Source organism: Heterodontus francisci, chromosome 10 (genome assembly GCF_036365525.1).
Source record: "Heterodontus francisci isolate sHetFra1 chromosome 10, sHetFra1.hap1, whole genome shotgun sequence".
Classification (NCBI taxonomy): domain Eukaryota; kingdom Metazoa; phylum Chordata; class Chondrichthyes; order Heterodontiformes; family Heterodontidae; genus Heterodontus; species Heterodontus francisci.
This window is the reverse complement of record NC_090380.1, coordinates 67,353,315-67,372,376: the sequence shown is the minus strand read 5'-3', so window position 1 is coordinate 67,372,376 and position 19,062 is coordinate 67,353,315. Positions and strand designations below refer to the sequence as shown.

The 19,062-nt window shown below is 46.0% G+C and overlaps 1 protein-coding gene across 2 annotated transcripts in view; it reads left to right on the top strand.

Moving 5' to 3' along the window:
• Positions 1 to 19,062, top strand: part of mao (monoamine oxidase) — a 225,992-nt gene that overhangs the window by 147,388 nt on the left and 59,542 nt on the right. For both annotated transcript variants that reach the window (XM_068040668.1, XM_068040669.1), the window contains exon 4: positions 5,951 to 6,055. In XM_068040668.1, the coding sequence (XP_067896769.1) occupies positions 5,951 to 6,055 (105 nt within the window). The remainder of the gene's footprint in view (positions 1 to 5,950; positions 6,056 to 19,062) is intronic.

Genomic DNA, 19,062 nt, shown 5'->3' with positions numbered 1-19,062 from the left:
TGAGTGGCTGTGGGAAGGCAGTGGCGAGGCCGGGAGTGCGTTGCTGAGGGAAGGCAGTGGCAAGGCCGGGAGTGAGTGGCTGTGGGAAGCAATTGGCAAGGCCGGGAGTGAGTTGCTGTGGGAAGGCAGTGGTGAGGCCGGGAGTGAGTGGTTGTGGGAAGGCAGTGGCAAGGCCGGGAGTGAGTTGCTGAGGGAAGGCAGTGGCAAGGCCGGGAGTGAGTGGCTGAGGGAAGGCAGTGGCAAGGCCGGGAGTGAGTGGCTGTGGGAAGGCATTGGCGAGGCTGGGAGTGAGTGGCTGTGGGAAGGAATTGGCAAGGCCGGGAGTGAGGGGCTGTGGGAAGGCAGTGGCAAGGCCGGGAGTGAGTTGCTGTGGGAAGGCAGTGGTGAGGCCGCGAGTGTGTGGCTGTGGGAAGGCAGTGGCAAGGCCGGGGGTGAGTTGCTGAGGGAAGGCAGTGGCAAGGCTGGGAGTGAGTGGCTGTGGGAAGGCAGTGGCAAGGCCGGGAGTGAGTGGCTGTGGGAAGGCAGTGGCGAGGCCGGGAGTGAGTGGCTGAGGGAAGGCAGTGGCAAGGCCGGGAGTGAGTTGCTGTGGGAAGGCAGTGGTATGGCCGGGAGTGAGTGGCTGTGGGAAGGCAGTGGCAAGGCCGGGAGTGAGTGGCTGAGGGAAGGCAGTGGCAAGGCCGGGAGTGAGTTGCTGTGGGAAGGCAGTGGCAAGGCCGGGAGTGAGAAGCTGTGGGAAAGCAGTGGTATGGCCGGGAGTGAGTGGCTGTGGGAAGGCAGTGGCAAGGCCGGGAGTGAGTTGCTGTGGGAAGGCAGTGGCGAGGCCGGCAGTGAGAAGCTGTGGGAAGGCAGTGGCATGGCCGGGAGTGAGTGCCTGTGGGAAGGCAGTGGCAAGGCCGGGAGTGAGAAGCTGAGGGAAGGCAGTGGCAAGGCTGGGAGTGAGTGGCTGTGGGAAAGCAGTGGCGAGGCCGGGAGTGAGTGGCTGTGGAAAAGCAGTGGCAAGGCCGGGGGTGAGTGGCTGTGGGAAGGCAGTGGCAAGGCCTGGAGTGAGAAGCTGAGGGAAGGCAGTGGCAAGGCCGGGAGTGAGTGGCTGAGGGAAGGCAGTGGCGAGGCCGGGAGTGAGTGGCTGAGGGAAGGCAGTGGCAAGGCCGGGGGTGAGTGGCTGTGGGAAGGCAGTGGCGAGGCCGTGAGTGAGTGGCTGTGGGAAGGCAGTGGCAAGGCCGGGTGTGAGTGGCTGAGGGAAGGCAGTGGCAAGGCCGGGAGTGAGTGGCTGTGGGAAGGCAGTGGCAAGGCTGGGAGTGAGAAGCTGAGGGAAGGCAGTGGCAAGGCCGGGAGTGAGTGGCTGAGGGAAGGCAGTGGCAAGGCCGGGAGTGAGTGGCTGTGGGAAAGCAGTGGCAAGGCCGGGGTTGAGTGGCTGTGGGAAGGCAGTGGCGAGGCCGGGAGTGAGAAGCTGTGGGAAGGCAGTGGCAAGGCCGGGTGTGAGTGGCTGATGGAAGGCAGTGGCAAGGCCGGGAGTGAGTGGCTGTGGGAAGGCAGTGGCAAGGCTGGGTGTGAGAAGCTGAGGGAAGGCAGTGGCGACGCCGGGAGTGAGTGGCTGAGGGAAGGCTGTGGCGATACCGGGAGTGAGAAGTTGAGAGAAGGCAGTGGCAAGGCTGGGAGTGAGAAGCTGAGGGAAGGCAGTGGGTGGAATTCTCCTAAATAGTGGTTGTATAAAAGCCTGCCCTACAGTTTCATAAAACAGGCTTTTCAAATCTTGATAGCCCACTCCAGCCCCCAAGAGCCACTCCATGGAAAATTACAACCCTTTCGGCATCGTCCAACAATGGACAGCATGTCGTTTAGATTGTCATCAAATCTCTGCATCTAATCTGTAACCAATTGCATTTTTTTTATTCATTCATGAGATGTGGGCGTCACTGGCTGTGCCAGAATTTATTGCCCATCCCTAATTGCCCTTGAGAAGGTGGTGGTGAGCTGCCTTCTTGAACCACTGCAGTCCATGTGAGGTAGGTACACCCACAGTGCTGTTCGGTCGGGAGTTCCAGGATTTTGACCCAGCGACTGTGAAGGAACGGCGATATAGTTCCAAGTCAGGATGGTGTGTGACTTGGACGAGAACTTGCAGGTGGTGATGTTTCCATGCATCTGCTGCTCTTGTCCTTCAAGGTGGTAGAGGTCGCGGGTTTGGAAAGTGCTGTCTAAGGAGCCTTGGTACATTGCTGCAGTGCATCTTGTAGATGGTACACACTGCTGCCACTGTGCGTCAGTGGTGAAGGGAGTGAATGTTTGTAGATGGGGTGCCAATCAAGTGGGCTGCTTTGTTCTGGATGGTGTCGAGCTTCTTGAGTGTTGTTGGAGCTGCACCATCCAGGCAAGTGGAGAGTATTCCATCATACTACAGGCTTTGGGGAGTCAGGAGGTGAGTTACTACAGGCGATGGTAATGCTGTCAATGGAATGTCAAGGGGAGATGGTTAGATTTTCTCTTATTGGAGATGGTCATCGCCTGGCACTTGTGTGGCGCGAATGTTACTTGCCACTTATCAGCCCAAGCCTGGATACTGTCCAGGTCTTACTGCATTTCTACACGGACTGCTTCAGTATCTGAGGAGTCGTGAATGGTGCTGAACATTGTGCAATCATCAGCGAACATCCCCACTTCTGACCTTATGATTGAAGGAAGGTCATTGATGAAGCAGCTGAAGATGGTTGGGCCTAGGACACTATCCTGAGGAACTTCTGTAGTGATGTCCTGGAGCTCAGATGATTGACCTCCAACAACCACAGCCATCTTCCTTTGCGCTAGGTATGACTCCAACCAGCAGAGAGTTTTCCCCCGATTCCCATTGACTCCAGTTTTGCTCGGGCTCCTTGATGCCATACTCGGTCAAATGCTGCCTTGATGTCAAGGGCAGTCACTCTCACCTCACCTCTTGAGTTCAGCTCTTTTGTCCATGTTTGAACCAAGGCTGCAATGAGGTCAGCAGCTGAGTGGGCATGGCGGAACCCAAACTGAGCGTCACTGAGCAGGTTATTGCTAAGCAAGTGCCACTTGATGGTACTGTTGATGACACCTTCCATCACTTTACTGATGATTGAGAGTAGACTGATGGGGCGGTAATTGGCTGGGTTGGACTTGTCCTGCTTTTTGTGTACAGGACAGACCTGGGCAATTTTCTACATTGCCGGGTAGATACCAGTGTTGTAGCTATACTGGAACAGCTTGGCTAGGGGCGCGGCAAGTTCTGGAGCACAGGTCTTCAGTACTATTGCTGGAATATTGTCAGGACCCATAGCCTTAGCAGTATCCAGTGCCTTCAGTCGTTGCTTGATATCATGCGGAGTGAATCGAATTGGCTGAAGTCTGGCATCTGTAATGCTGGGGACTTCAGGAGGGGGCCAATTTGCAAGCCAGGCAGGAATTACCTTGGCACCTAAGCATTAATGTTTCTCCTGAACTCTCAAAAATCACAAAAAAGACTACCTGCTCCATTTTTGGAGGCCTTCAGTCATCCATTTAAAGAACACTGGGCTCCATCCACTGGAACTTGAAAATTGAATTGGGGGCCTATTGATGTCGCAGGACCCTGATTTTTCCTTGTATAATGAATCTGTTTTTATCAAGAGCTTGGTACCTGTCTATAGGCCCCAATGGAAATAGTGGCAGGAACAGGGTGGTAAGGTCTGCACTCTAATTTTGAGCATACCATCGCTACACTCAAAAATGGAGTTGGATGTGTTCCCCATACTTTCATTTGTCTATTTATACCTCTGTCGTGCTTCCATTTTTTAAGTCTTTTTTTCCCCTTATTTTGTCAGCCTGCATAATGCTGAAACATGTTTTTAATATAAGATTGGCTGTAAAATTGAGTGTGGCAATCATAGGTTCCGCTGTATCTCTTGTAACTTCCTGTCATTTGTGCCTACAAGAGAATAAGGCTGTTGATTACATCTTGATAACAGTTTCAATGCAGGCGCAGTACTCACTGTGAAAAATATTTGATCACATGTACAGATTTGAATAATAAGGCCACTAGTATAGACAGAATGTAATTAACTTTGGGTGTATTCCATGCTAGATTTTCCAAATCAAAAATATAAGCTATAGCTTTGAGCTTAATTTATAAACATAAATATTAATTTATTGCAATTCCTTATTTTTCATCCTTCAGCAATGCTGATTCTCTGCTGCCCCCTTGTGTCCCTTTTGACATTAGTTAATTGCAGTGTTCATATATATAAACATATGAAAAGTGATGGAAAGGATCAATTGGCCAGCCCAGTCTATCCCAAACAAACACCTCCCAACCAACCCGGAGCCATGTAATCTCCTGGGAGAGGCGATAAAACAGCTAAAACACCAGACCAATTAGGAGAACAAATCTGCATAATACCTCTCTGACCCCCTTAAGTGATTCAAACAAGCCAGGAGACAGCCTGGATCTTGATTAACATGATGGTAACTATTTCTTGTATGGGGTGATCTATGCCTAAAGTCAGGAATAGGTCCAGCTCCTGCTTGAAGGAATTTAGCATTCACTGCACCAGCTGGCAACCTGTACCACAGTTGTAGAATATTTTGATTTGACTGTGTCAAGATCAAACCCATGCCCTGGGAGTGATGGTCTGTATATCCACATTGTCAGTAACCGGCTTCAGACCTGCTTCAAAGTCTGTCTTGTCACCCTCCTGTCAGACTACGATCCCACAAGGATCTCCATGGCTATGTTGCTGAAGCTAGAAGATTATGAACATGACATCTTGTAAATTTGTGAGTTTTGAACTACAGCAACAATTTCAGGAGAGTAAAATAACCCTTCACTTTTATGATGTGCAAGCACATTTTAAAGGGCACCAGCATCACCCATTACTTGCCCTGCAATGAGGCAGATCGCCATTGGAAATTAAACTTAAATGAAGTCCAACCATCAGAATGTCTCGAGCTTCAGACTGATGATATCAGGCAGCCCAAGCACCCTGCCGAAAAGCCACTGGAAATTAAAACCTATCCCACTGTGCAATGCCACAAGGGATCAACTGGTATATATCCATCCAGAATAAATCATTTTTGGTTCCAAATGTTGAATCCCAGTACATTAGAAAATGCTGCAGACATCACCAAAAAAATCAGAAACAAAATTTATTGTGGGGGGTGGGTGTGGTCCTTTAAGAAATGTGCCATCAGAGCTCACATCCCCCTTTGAAAATTTCTAATTCCACCACTGCCAAAATTGCACTTTTGTGTGCATCAGCTTTCCTTCCCCCAGAATACAACTGATGGACTATTGTACATAGCTGCAACTTTGTTTTGGACAAGCTCATGCCCCACTGCACTCCCACAGTAATTACTTTTTTCGTACATCATAGGTGATTTTGGTTTTCACAGGAAGAATCTGAATTCGTCGTTGTGATCCCAAACCACCAATACAAATCCTGAAATCTAATAAAAAGGAATTTAGCTTACAGGCTGTTCATGTATACGTTTATCTTGCACCATTGTTAGATCCAGGAATGTGAAACAATAGATCACATTTTGTGAGGCAAAGTCTCATGTGAAGCCTTTCTTGAAAAGACTATCAATTGGAGAATTGGTTACAGGGATCAGTGCATTCAGTTCTTACTGTTTTTGACTTTACACTGATAATTTTTACTTACTGGAAACTCGGGAGCAGCACTGGTTGGGATCCTTGGCATTCACTTCTGATTTTCTAACCCACATTCTCTTAAATTGAATACAATGTTTATTAGTGGCATTCAATATTTCATTTGCGAGGCAGTTCATTTTGAACACTTGTGATACTTTCTGGGAAATCCACTGGAATGTATCAGTGTGTTATTTGATGTTTGGCATTGTAATTAATTTTAGGCATCACTTACGCCTTAATTACTCAGACAGCTCCAAAAGGTGTTTTTAAGGAAAACTGACGCTACTTTTGATTTACTTTTTGTTTCAGGGAAAATCCTATCCTTTCAAGGGCTCTTTTCCACCTATGTGGAATCCATTTGCCTACATGGATTACAACAACTTGTGGAGAACCCTGGATGACATGGGAAAGGAGGTAAAGAGTAATTTTAAAGGTCCTTAAATAATATATTTGACAAAGTTGTGCTATTAATCTAAGAATTATCCCAGTGATGAAGCTTAAATATAAAAATGTTTGTGTTGATTTCCCTTTTGAGCACAAGCAACAGTGGGGACATTCTTCTCTGCAATCCCAAAATTGGGCGTAATTGTGGTGCAGAATGTTGGAAAGGTGAGGCCTGTTACCACCCCACAACTTACCTGGCAGTTCCTTCCCGTGGACCCACTAGGACCCATGTTGCTGCCTGCTTCCCCACCTGCCACATTTAAATAGTGGGAGGGTTATGGGGTATGGTGTCCTGGGGCCTCTCGTCCTGATAGTGTTCCCTGCTCCCTACCACAGTTGCTGCCGCTTCTTGGGGCTATGATATGAAAGGTGATGGTAGGCCTCAGAATGCAGCGATAAATACCCAAATGGAGGAAGAAAGTCTTTTAGCAACCTCCTCTCTCTGCACACAACCCCAGAGACTTACCTACTGAAGGCCTCAGTCTTCATTGGGAGACCACTTCCCAATCTGAGGGGCGCTTCCATCCTTTTAAGCTACTTGTTGGGACTTCTAGTGCTGCAATGGCGTCAGTGCCAGAGTTTCCTTGCTGGCACTGGCAGGCACCCTCTAAATGGCAGGAATCTCTAAGGTGCCCAGGCCTAGGAAAATAGGTCAGGCTTGGAGTGGACATAGAAAGCCAGGAAGGAGTACCACCTCAGTGAAGTCCAAGCTAATATCTCTTTTTGTAACATTCTGGGAATTAAAACCACATGATGTAGGTACAGGTCACAGATCAAACCATAGTGACGCAAAGTGGGTGCAGATCCTTAAAAAGGGAATGCAAGGAATAAAAAAAATATATATACTCTTTCAAGAATTATTAATGTGACTGCATCTATTTAAATATGTTCTGGCCAGTTTTGTCATAAACTGGAAGTAGTGTTATGCCAATGCTGCTTTGTGCTTTTTAGGGGGAAAAAAATCAAAAGATTATTTCAAACTATGAAGATTTCCAACACCTTCCTGTTTCCAATGAGTCTGTTTCAGCAGCATGTAGAAAGAGAGCTGGAAATGGGTCAAAGTTAGACTGTAAAGCCTTGAAATTGCTCCAGGATATGATTCCATGAGTTAGGTTGGGATTGCTCCCACTCGTGCCTACAGTGCTGTCCTGGTGACAGTATGTAGAGTCCATGGGAGGGCAGCTCATTAATATGGACCCTACGGGTGCACCTTGAATATCATCCAGTCCAGAAAGGCTAGAAGCCCCAGTATTTGGCAGTCGCCTTAGGTTCAATCATCCCGGAGAAATCATGTTTTGTCAACATTTTTTAAAGGTTCTTTGTTTTGAGGCATCCAAGCACTTCCCTAGCCTGGACACTCTGGTGGGCCCATTTGTATCCTTCAGGAGCTAGTACGCTTCATCTCAAAGGGCACTTCAGGTCCCACTGAGGCCAGGGAACCGCAAGAAGACCTGTCAGCAGTCCAGGAGTTAAAATGTACTTGATGTGCAAGTACATCTCTAAAAAGGTGATTTTGAGAGTGGTTTTAATGGAGGATTTTATCTTTCTTATAGATTGGGATAAGCAGACTAGTTTGTGTCAGAAAGGTAGTGAATTTCTTAAGGGTGTTTAGGATATGTAATAATATGTCTGGGAACCCATAGGTGTACAGGCCAAATTAGATTTAATAATGAATAACGAGCCAGATTTAGTTAACAGCCTAATGGTGCATAAACATTTACCTATTATGATTGTATTCAACCTTGAATATTTTCAGCTGATCAGAGAGAGCCAGCATGGATTTATAAAGGGTAGATCATGCCTGATGAACCTGGTTGAATTTTATGAAGAGGTGACTAAACTATTGGACCGGGGAATTTCAATGGTTGTTATTTATATGAACTTCCAAAAGGCATTCAGCAAAGTCCTTTTACACTTCTACAGGTAAAGGGTAGTAGAAGTTTGGAACTTTGTTCCACAAATGGCTGTTGATATTTGGTCAGTTGTTACTTTTAAATCTGACATTGATAGATTTCTGTTAACCAAAGGTATTAGGGATATGGGGCAAAGGTGGGTACACGAAGTTAATTCACAGATCAGTCATGATCTCATTGAATGGCAGAATGGGCTCAAGGGGCTAAAGGGCCCACTCCTGTTCCTGTGTTCCTAAATTTAAATAGAACATTGTCTTATTTAACATTATTGATTTTTGATATTGCTTTTAATTTTCTAAATACATTTTGGTGGCATTCTGTGTTTTGTAATTTTTGCCTTAATTGTGTACTGCCTTACATTATAGCACAAAACCGTAGTTATGCTGTGCTGCTTCTACATCTGTCAATAGAGAGGGATGGGGAGAATTTTAACCCCCAAAAATGGGTGGATTTGTATCAGGTGGGGATGCTCAAAATCGGAAACCCAACCCCAAATCTGTCTCCAATTTTCCCTCTTCCAATTTCTTTTTATTCGTTTGTAGGATGTGGGCGTCGCTGGCTAGGACAGCATTTATTGCCCATCCCTAATTGCCTTTGATCTGAATGGCTTGCTTGGCAATTCAGAGGGCATTTTAAGAGTCCTCCACATTGTTGTGGATCTGGAGTCACATGTAGGCCAGACGAGGTAAGGACAGCAGATTTCCTTCCCTAAAGGACATTAGTGAACCAGATGGGGTTTTTTTTACAACAATCGACAATGGTTTCATGACCATCATTAAACTAGCTTTTAATTCCAGATTTATTAATTGAATTCAAATTTCACCATCTGCCATGGTGGGATTCGAACCCATGTCCCCAGAGCATTAGCCTGGGCTCTGGATTACTAGTCCAATTTTAACGAAGGTGGGGCAGGAGGCAGGCATTCAGCCCAGACTCAGGAGGCGGGTTGGCCATTTAAATATTATAATGCAGCTGTGTGCCTTAGAATTAACTATCTTTTTAAATTTATCCCTGGCCAGCAGGGTGCTCTAGGCTTGGGGAAACCTGGCAGCTGAGGTGAGGACTTCTGGATCCAGGAGGTACGTGCCTTTCCACTTACCTGCAGGATCCAGTTGACCTGCTTCACCCACCCACTCCGATCGGACACCCACGATCCTTCTGATCTCCCCTCTGCTCCAGACCCTGATCTTCACCGGACCCCAGCCTTCAATCTCCCATCTGCCTCTAATCTCTCCCTCCCTTTCTACCTCCTCTCTGCTCCAGATTGAAAGGCTGGATGTCTGTCTGCTGGGTAGTCCTTTAGCATCAGGCTGCAGCTGGGAAACGGAGACAAAACATGGTAATCTGGTCATAGAGTCATAGAGAGATACAGCACCGAAACAGGCCCTTCGGCCCAACAAGTCCGCGCCGACCATCAACCACCCATTTATACCAATCCTACATTAATCCCATTTTCCCTCTCACATCCCCACCTTCCCTCAATTCTCCTACCACCTACCTATACTAGGGGCAATTTTTACAATAGCCAATTTACCTATCAACTTGCAAGTCTTCGATGTTAAATTTGGCAGGACCTGAGGGAAACACCTCTCCCCACCTCCGGCATAAAATTGGGGCTGAAGTGTTTGGATCAGAAGTCAGGATGTGGACCAGTACAGAGTGAGCTGAGAAACAGCTCAGAATGAATGCAAGGAGTGGAAGAACAGAACCGAGGCATGGATCAGACATTGCGAAGGAGTCGATGAGAACGGAGATGGGTTTTGGATCAGGATGTGGGAAGAGGCAAGCCTGAATGGAATTCACCCACAGATCAATAGAAAGCGTTCAGTAAGAATGGAGCTGGGAAGCCGATTAGAGAGTGGGAAGAGGCAGCCCAGAATAGAATTTGAACATGGATCAAAGAGTGGGAAAATCATAGAATTATAGAATAGTTGTAACTCAGAAGGAGGCCATTTGGCCAGTTGTGTCTGTGCTGGCTCTCTGAAGGAGCCATTCACCTAGAGCCACTTCTCCACCTTCTCCCTGTAGCCCTGCACATTTTTCCTTTTAAGATAAAAATCCAATTCCCTCTCGAATGCCTCCATGAACCTGCCTCCACAACACTCTCAGACAGTGCATTCCAGATCCTAACCACTCACTGCGTGAAAACGTTTTTCCTCAGTTGCCCTCTGGTTCTCGATCCTTCCACCAATGGGAAGAGTTTCACCCTATCTACTCTGTCCAGACCCCTCAGGATTTTGATTACCTCTATCAGATCTCCACTTCTTCTCTTCAAGGAAAACAGTCCCAACTTCTACAATCTATCTACATAGCTGAAATTCCTGATACCTGGAACCATTCTCATGAATCTTTTCTGCACTCTCTCTAACACCTTCACGTCCTTCCTGCAGTATCGTGCCCAGAACTGGATGCAATGAGTTGGATTTTAAGAATCTGCCACTGATGTCAGCGCGAGCTCACACCAAAGAGCCACTGCAATTTCCCGCGCAGCGGCTCATTTAAATAGCCGAGGTGGCCCGCCGTTCCCCCCTCCCAATCACATGGAGGGAATGGGCTGTCCATGTCGGCAAGGGCGTTAGCTGCCTGTGCGCAGGTGCTGGCGCCATTTTTCAAGGGCAGCAGCCCTGCCGGCATATTTACATTTTTAAAGCTACACCCCACTCCCAAAACCCCCCCTCAAATAAATTTCTAACGACCCACTCTCGCCTCCCAATAACAATTACATTACCTATTTGAACTTCCCCCACCAAACACTTACCTTTTAAATCTGACCTCCGCCCCCCACCCAAGACTGCACAATGTTTAAAGTTCACCCCTTCCCCTACACCCATTACGTTTATTTGACACCCCTGCACACTGAGACTCTTACCTCCGCACCCCCGCCCCACCTTCTTCCAGTGTCGCGCCGGTTTTCCTTAGACCGGGAATTGAAGACAGGGGAGTGACAGTCCCCGCACATCGCAGCGGGCCCAGGATATGGAAGGTAAGTTTATTTAAATCTATTCATTTTATTGATTTAAATATTGAAATTCAGGTCCCGTTGCTCAGCAGTGGTGGCGGGGTGGGGGGGATGCGGTGGTGGTGGTGCAGGGGTCTACCATGGAGCCTGGCCGCTGCCAGGAGGATCGGGCCAGGCCCTCCCGGCATTAGCCTCTATAGCGGGCCACTGCCGGACCTATATCCAACCCCCACGCCCCACCATCAAGCCCAATGTCGTAGGCTTGGTAAAATCCAGCCCAATACTTCAGTTGAGGCAGAACCAGTGTTTTATACAATTTTGACATAACTTAGTTGCTTTTATGCTCTGTGCCTCTATTGATAAAGCCTAGGATGCTGCATGCTTTATAAACCATGCTGTCAACTTGTCCTGTCATCTTTAGTGATAGGGACCCAGGTCCCTATGCACCTGTACCCTCTTTAGAATTGTACCCTTTATAATGTCTCTCTGCGTTCTTCCTACTAAAATGAATCGCTTCTTATTTCTCTGCATTAAATTTCACCTGCCACTTGTCCATCTATTCCACCAAACTATCTACATCCTTTTGAAGTTCTCTACTATCTTCCTCACAGTTCACAATACTTCCAAATTTTGTATTGTCTGCAATTTTTGCAATGATGCCATGTACACCAAGGTTTAGGATATTAATATATATCAGGAAGAGCAGGGCTCCTAACACCGACCCCTGGGGAACTCCACTATAAACCTTCCTCCAGTCCAAAACACAACCATTAACCACTACTGTCTGTTTCCTGTCACTCTGCCAATTTTGTATGGTTACGACCAAGGCAGGAGCAACACACTGTCAGTTCAGTCCTGTAGGGTGGCACGGTGGTGCAGTGGTTAGCGCTGCAGCCTCACAGCTCCAATAAGCTGGGTTCAGTTCTGGGTACTGCCTGTGTGGAGTTTGCAAGTTCTCCCTGTGACTGTGTGGGTTTCCTTCAGGTGCTCTGCTTTCCTCCCATGTGCTAAAGACTTTTTTAGTTTAGTTTAGAGATACAGCACTGAAACAGGCCCTTCAGCCCACCGAGTCTGTGCCGACCATCAACCATCCATTTATACTAATCCTACACTAATCCCATATTCCTACCACATCCCCACCTGTCCCTATATTTCCCTACCACCTACCTATACAAGGGGCAATTTATAATGGCCAATTTAGCAACCAACCTGCAAGTCTTTTGGCTGTGGGAGGAAACCGGAGCACCCGGAGAAAACCCACGCGGACACAGGGAGAACTTGTAAACTCCACACAGGCAGTACCCAGAATTGAACTTGTGGGTTGATAGGTAAATTGGCTATTGTAAAAAAAAATTGCTCCTAGTGTGAGAGGGAAAAAGGGATTAATGTAAGATTAGTATAATTGGTTGGCACAGACTTGGCTGGCAGAAGGGCCTGTTTCAGTGCTGTATCTCTCTATCAGGTCATAGTATGTTGTTAAAGTTTTCCCACCCAACCAGGAAACAGCCAAATTAAGCACTCTAGTCACCCCCAGAATAAAACAGACCAAACCAGGTATCTTTAGACAACAACAAATTAACTATTTATTAAAACTAAATCTTAAACACTATTAAGATTGTTACGACCAGATGAGAAAGGTGTCTAGGGGTCTGTTACTGTCTTCACCTGGTCTTATTGTAACAGGGTATTATTTTTAAACATACAATGTTTTGAGCTCCCCCTTTGTGAATCCTTGTTCACAGCTTTCCAATTATAAGGCAAAGAAATGAGCATAAACAGGCTTTCTTAGGTTTAAAGAAGAAAAGTGAAATTTATTAAACCTTAAATTTAAACTCTAATTCAGTTAACGCCTATGGATACACAACGCGCCCATGCTAGCTTGCACACGCAATACACACATGCAAATAGGGACAGAAAAGAGCAGAAGAATAACAAACTGTAGAGGTTTGAGGCAGTATCTGAAGGGGGTTTCTGGTTACTACATCTGTGGTTCCAGCCCGCTGTAGAGTCTTTGATTGTAGGCAACTCTTACTTTTCATTGGGGCCTAGTATTCTTCTTAAACCTTGTTCAACATAGGAGACTTTTTTCTCTTTGAGGTTCACATGTCTTCAATGGTTTCTGAAGCTGGTGAGAGCGAGATGAGAGCAGAGAGGAGAGAGATGAGAGATGTTCTCAAGCCAGGAGCTTTCTGATTTCAAACACTGTTTTTTCCAATTTGAAACTCTCAGTTCAAACCTCTGCAACAGCCAGTTAGTCATGCGACTAAAACTGGTCTGACCACTTCTTCTGTGTATTGGGGAAGAACTGGGTCCCCATTGTTTCAACACTGTATGTTACTATGCACATATCTTTCCAGTCAGGGGTTTGCAATTGTAAGTTTTAATGTTCATGTGGCGAAATAATGTGTGCCTCAGTCTTGGCAGGTGGGGGTTTGCCTCACACCTCCACATCCAGGGGAATGAAATGTGATTTGAGGAAAACCGGCGCATCTCATTACAGGGTTTGAAAGAAATATAAGATACAGAAAGCAAAACCATGCATTTCTGTCATTCATTTCCATTCATTCACCAATCTTAAAGCCTATTAAAAATGGTCCTTTCTGGGTGCCAGGGCTGTTTTAATTTTCTGCTTTTTTGCTCAGGAGAGTTGGTAGTGGGCAGGTCGATCCTGAACTCTCTGAGTAATGCAAAAACCTTTGACTTCAGGGGTTGGGTGGTTCTCTTTTCCTCTGACTATGGGGAAGGAGTCTTCATTACTCTCCCCTTTCTTCTCTGGGACTCTCCTATCTGCAGGTATTTGTGCAGACGGCTGCACTCCCTGGCACTTCAACTAGGTGAGGCATCATCCTCACGTTTTCTCTGCCCCCTAGAGGTTTCTCTTTGTCTCTGCAGGTTCCTGTAAATGCTGTTAGCAACTCTGGTGGCGTGCTTCTAGAGCCTGCATTTACGTAGGAGGGTGTGGGGGTCTAACTTTTCACATTTATCGGGGTTGGTTGACCAGACGTTAAGGGTTTTCACCCGGGATTCTTCCCGGACTTCTTTTAACCTGCCCTCTTGGTCACTTTATCCCCTTCTCTTTCTAAACTTCTGCTAGCCGTGAGCCTGCCTGTCCCCTTTTGTTCTCGGTAGGGGTCCTTTACAGTTCACCAGCCCTCCACTGCAGGGTCCTCCTAACACCGGTACAGGACTTAGGGGGTACAGGTTTCACTGTAGATTAGGGTTTCCCCTCAACATGGCACATGAAGCAACTCCTGCAGTATTCCACCACATCTTTGTGGAGTTTTGGCCAGTCAACGTGCTGTCTTATGCAATCTTTGGTCTTTCGTATACCGACATGTACAGCCACTGTAATCTCGTGGGCCCTTCTTAATATTTCTCCCTGGTACCTCTGTGGCACCACTAACTGGTGAACTACTGTCCGCTCCTTGCCCTCGGGTCTTGAAGAGAACTCCATTTCCTCATCAGTACCTCATTTTTTAAATAGTAGCAATCAGGGACTCCCTCTGCTTCACTTCAGACTGGGCAGCCTGTTCTAACTTTCTCAATACTGGGTTGGCTTGCTGAGTCTCAGCTAGCGAAAATCCATTTAATTCATTCCCTGGGTTTCCTAACTCTCCAAAGAAGGTCTTGGACAGACAGACCTCATGGTCGTCTGCCTGCAGTGCTAATACAGTCTCCTCTAGGGGAACTGGTTTGATCATGGCCTGATCCACTACACATTCAGGGAAACTACAGGGAACCGTCTCCTGCTATTGCCCTGTCTCCTGCGGTCTTTCTTTCACTACTGGGGGGGATACCACCTTCACCCCCACCAGATCATTACCTAGGAGCAGGTCAACCCCATCCACAGGCAAAATTGGGACAATCCCTACAGTCACCGGTCCCGAAACTAGTCGCACTCCAAGTGCACCCGATGTACAGGTACAGGCATACACTGCCCTCCAATAACATTCACCACCATTTTGGTGTTCACTGCACTCTCTGGAGAAAAGGTCAGGCCTTTTCCCCGTAAAAGGGATCTAGTGGCCCCTGTGTCCTTGAGAATTACTATGGGCTTGCTTTCCCCACGCGAGGGATATGGGGTTACTTTCCCTTCAAATACAAAACCCTGATAACCTTCAGGAATTCTATTAACTTTTCCTGCACTGACCATAGTAACCTTCCTGGGTTACACTCTTACTGCAGTTAAAGTCACAGCTTGTTCTGTGTTTTCCATCTGGGTCTCTTCTTCACTGAGCGGGTGTGCCCTGATTAACCCTACCAGTTTCCCCTATAGTTTCCAGCAGTCAGCTTTTATATGTCCTGCCTTATTACAATGGAAGCACACAGGTCTCCGGGTCTCACTCTTGCTCACAACACCTTCCTTTTTGGCTGGAGGAGAGCCCCTCTGTCTCCTCATTTCCTTTCTCTTCCTGGACTGCCTGGTCGGATATCACCTTCCTTTTCGGATTTGTGGGGGGGGATTAGGAAAGGTTCTCCCCGGGAAACCGACTTATAAATTAAAGCTAACTCCTCGGCCAGAATGGCCTCTTGCCAGGCTCCCTGAACCCACTACTCCTTTACATGGGTCTTTATTGAGAATGGGAGAGAGTTTTTAAACTCCTCTAACAGGATTACTTCACTGAGAGTCTCATAGCTGAGTTATATTTCAAAGCCCTCAGCCACTGTTCAAAAGCCAGCTGCTTGCTTCTTTCAAACTCCAGATAAGTTTGATTAGCTTGCTTTTCTGAGGGTTCTAAACTTTTGGCAGTAGGCTTCTGGTACTAATTCATATGCCCCGAGGATAGCATTTTTGGTCAGTTCATAATTTGATGAACTCTCATCTGGCAACAAGGAATAAACTTCATGGACTTTTCCGGTTAGTTTGCTTTGTATTAGAAGGGACCAGGTCTCAGCTGGCCATTTTAGCTGCCTTGCCAGTTCCTCAAACAACACAAAAAACTCTTCCACATCTTCCTCATTGAATTTTGGAATTAATTGAGCGAGTTTTAGCAATTTTGTACCCAGCCCTAAATTATGCTCCTCCATATTGACCATGCTTTCACTAGGGTTACTCTGTCACCCCCTAGTTAACTCAAGCCCCTTCAGCTCTCTCTCTTAGGATTCTTTCTGGAATATTCTTTCTCTCTCTCTCTCTCTCTCTCTCTCTTGCCTCTCTCTTTCCCTCTCCTGTCTTTCTGTTTTTTCACATTCCTTTTGGAAGGCTCTCTCTTTCTCCCTTTCCTGCCTCTCTCTCTCTCTTTTTCCCTTTCCTCAAATTCAAGTTTAGTTTGTTCCAATTGTATCTTTGCTAACAATACTCTGTCGGATTCTGTTTCTAACCCCGCTTCTGCTTCTTCAGATTCAAGGGAAAAATGGTTGGCCACTGGCCCTAGGAGTTCAGACTTCCTACCTTACCATGTACAGTGATCCCACATTGCTCACCCATTTTTCTCAACTCCTCCATAGACAGTGCTTTTAACTTATCACAAATTACTTCACCCTGACTTGGAGAGTTACTCACCTCAGTGGCAGACATGTTAGTATTCAATCACACACAACCACAAGAAAACCTGTATTGATATTTTGCTCTTTTTGATTGGGAACAGTTTGGCTTCCCACTTCCAATTTCGCTCGTTCGCCTGTGGGTAAAATTCCAGACGCTAGCACCCAAATTTCTGTTACGACCAGGCGAGAAAGGTGTCTAGTGGTCTGTTACGGTCTTCACCTGGTCTTATTGTAACAGGGTATTATTTTTAAACACACTATGTTTTGAGCTCCCCTTTTGTGAGTCCTTGTTCACAGCTTTCCAATCTTAGGCAAAGAAATGAGCATAAACAGGCTTTCTTAGGTTTAAAGAAGAAAAGTGAAATTTATTAAACCTTAAATTTAAACTCTAATTCAGTTATCGCCTATGGATACACAACACGCCCATGCTAGCTTGCACACGCGATACACACATGCAAATAGGGACAGAAAAGAACATTAGAATAACAAAGTGGAGAGGTTTGAGACAGTCTCTGAAGGGGGTTTCTGGTTACTGTTTCTGTGGTTCACTGTCGAGTCTTTGATTGTAAGCAGCTCTTACTTTTCGTTGGGGCCCAGTATTCTTCTTAAACCTTGTTCAACGTAGGAGACGTTTCTCTCTTTGAGGTTCACATGTCTTTAATGGTTTTCACGGCTGGTGAGAGCGAGATGAGAGCAGACAGGAGAGAGATGTTCTCAAACCAGGAGCCAGGAGCTTTCTGATTTCAAACACTGTTTTTTCCAATTTAAAACTCTCAGTTCAAACCTCTGCAGTGGTTTACTTTAACCTAACTCCCCTATTCACACGCATATACTCAAAAATCACAGCTAACTGTTTTTAAAAAAGAATGATGTTTTAAAAATTAGCTGTTTCTTAAGAATAAATATTATAACTGGGTTGTTAGTCTTTGTGGGTTACATTCCTGATGGGTGAGGTATCCAAGTGTAAAAATAATCAAATGCTACTCGTCTCCACGTGGATTTGATGAAACAGTCTCTTAGTAGATAGGCCTTCAAAACACTTTGGCTGCAACAGGCGTCAAATAGTTCTTTAAACGATGAGCACAGCAATAGGTCTACTTGAATTTTAAAACTGACAGTCTCTCAGTCAAAACTTTACTCCGAATTCGAGCAAACACAGTTAAGAGAGAGTCAATCTTGCAGCAAAGACTCTTAGATTGCAAGTAAAGAAAAGGAATTTTGCTACCTCCAGCAATACAAACGGTACCTTCAAAGGATTTTCTTTTCCCCCTTAGGCAATTAACATGGCCTGTAGCTCATTGTAGAATTTTTGCTGAGAGAAATAGGCAGCTCCTTTCTTCAGTAAGCATGCTTCGTTAGTGTCTCTCAAAACTAGTTTCAGCTGGAAATTGTTACAGTACACCATGTGACTTCTCTCTCCTGCTGTGACTTAGGAGCAGGTGCAGCAGGCCAACAGTGCCTCGTAGTTTTTAAAGGCACACTGTTTTTAAATAGTCTTAAAGGCACACTATTTTAATCCAAGGAGAAAATAGATACAGTTCAGTGACAGTATCCATGCAGCTACTGTCCCTTTTATTCCATGAGCTCTAACTTTACTCACAAGTCTGTTGGGCGGCACTTTATCAAATGCCTTTTGGAAGTCCATGTGCACCACATCAACAGCATTACCCTCATCAACCCTCTCTTTTACCTCATTAAAAAACTCAAGCAAGTTAGTTAAACACAATTTGCCCTAATAAATCCATGCTAGCTTTCCTTAACTAATCCGCATTTGTCTAAGTGACTATTAATTTTATCCCGAATTATCATTTCTAGAAGCTTCCCCACCGCCGAGGTTAAACTGACTGGCATGTAGTTGTTGGGCTTATCTTCAAACCCTTTTTTGTACAAGGGTATAACATTTGCAATTCTCCAGTCCTCTGGCACCACCCTTGAGTCTAAGGAGAATGGAAAATTATGGCCAGTGCCTCTGCAATTTCCACTGTCACTTCCTGCAGTATCCTTGGATGCATCTCATCTGTCTTATCTTATCCACTGTCTTATCCACTTTAAGTACAGACAGCCTATCTAATACCTCCTCCTTATCAATTTTAAATCCTTCAAGTGTCTGAACTACTTCTTTCACCGTGACCTGTGCAGCAGATTCTTCCTTGGTAGAGACAGATGCAAAGTATTCATTTAATGGGTGGCACAGTAGCGCAGTGGTTAGCACTGCAGCCTCACAACTCCAGTGACCTGGGTTTGGTTCTGGGTACTGCCTCTGCGAAGTTTGCAAGTTCTCTCTTTGACCGCGTAGGTTTCCACCGGGTGCTCCGGTTCCCTCCCACAGCTAAAAACTTGCAGGTTGATAGGTAAATTGGCCATTATAAATTGCCCCTAATGTAGGTAGGAGAATGGTGGGGATGTGGTAGGGGATACGGGATTAATGTAGGATTAGTGTAAATGGGTGGTTGTTGGTTGGCACAGACTCGGTGGGCCAGAGGGCCTGTTTCAGTGCTGTATACCTTAGCCATGCCCCCTACCTCTGTGTGTAAACCCCCTTTTTGGTCCTGAATCGGCCCCACTCCTCCTTTTACCACCATTTTACTATTTATATGTCTATTGAAGACTTATATTAA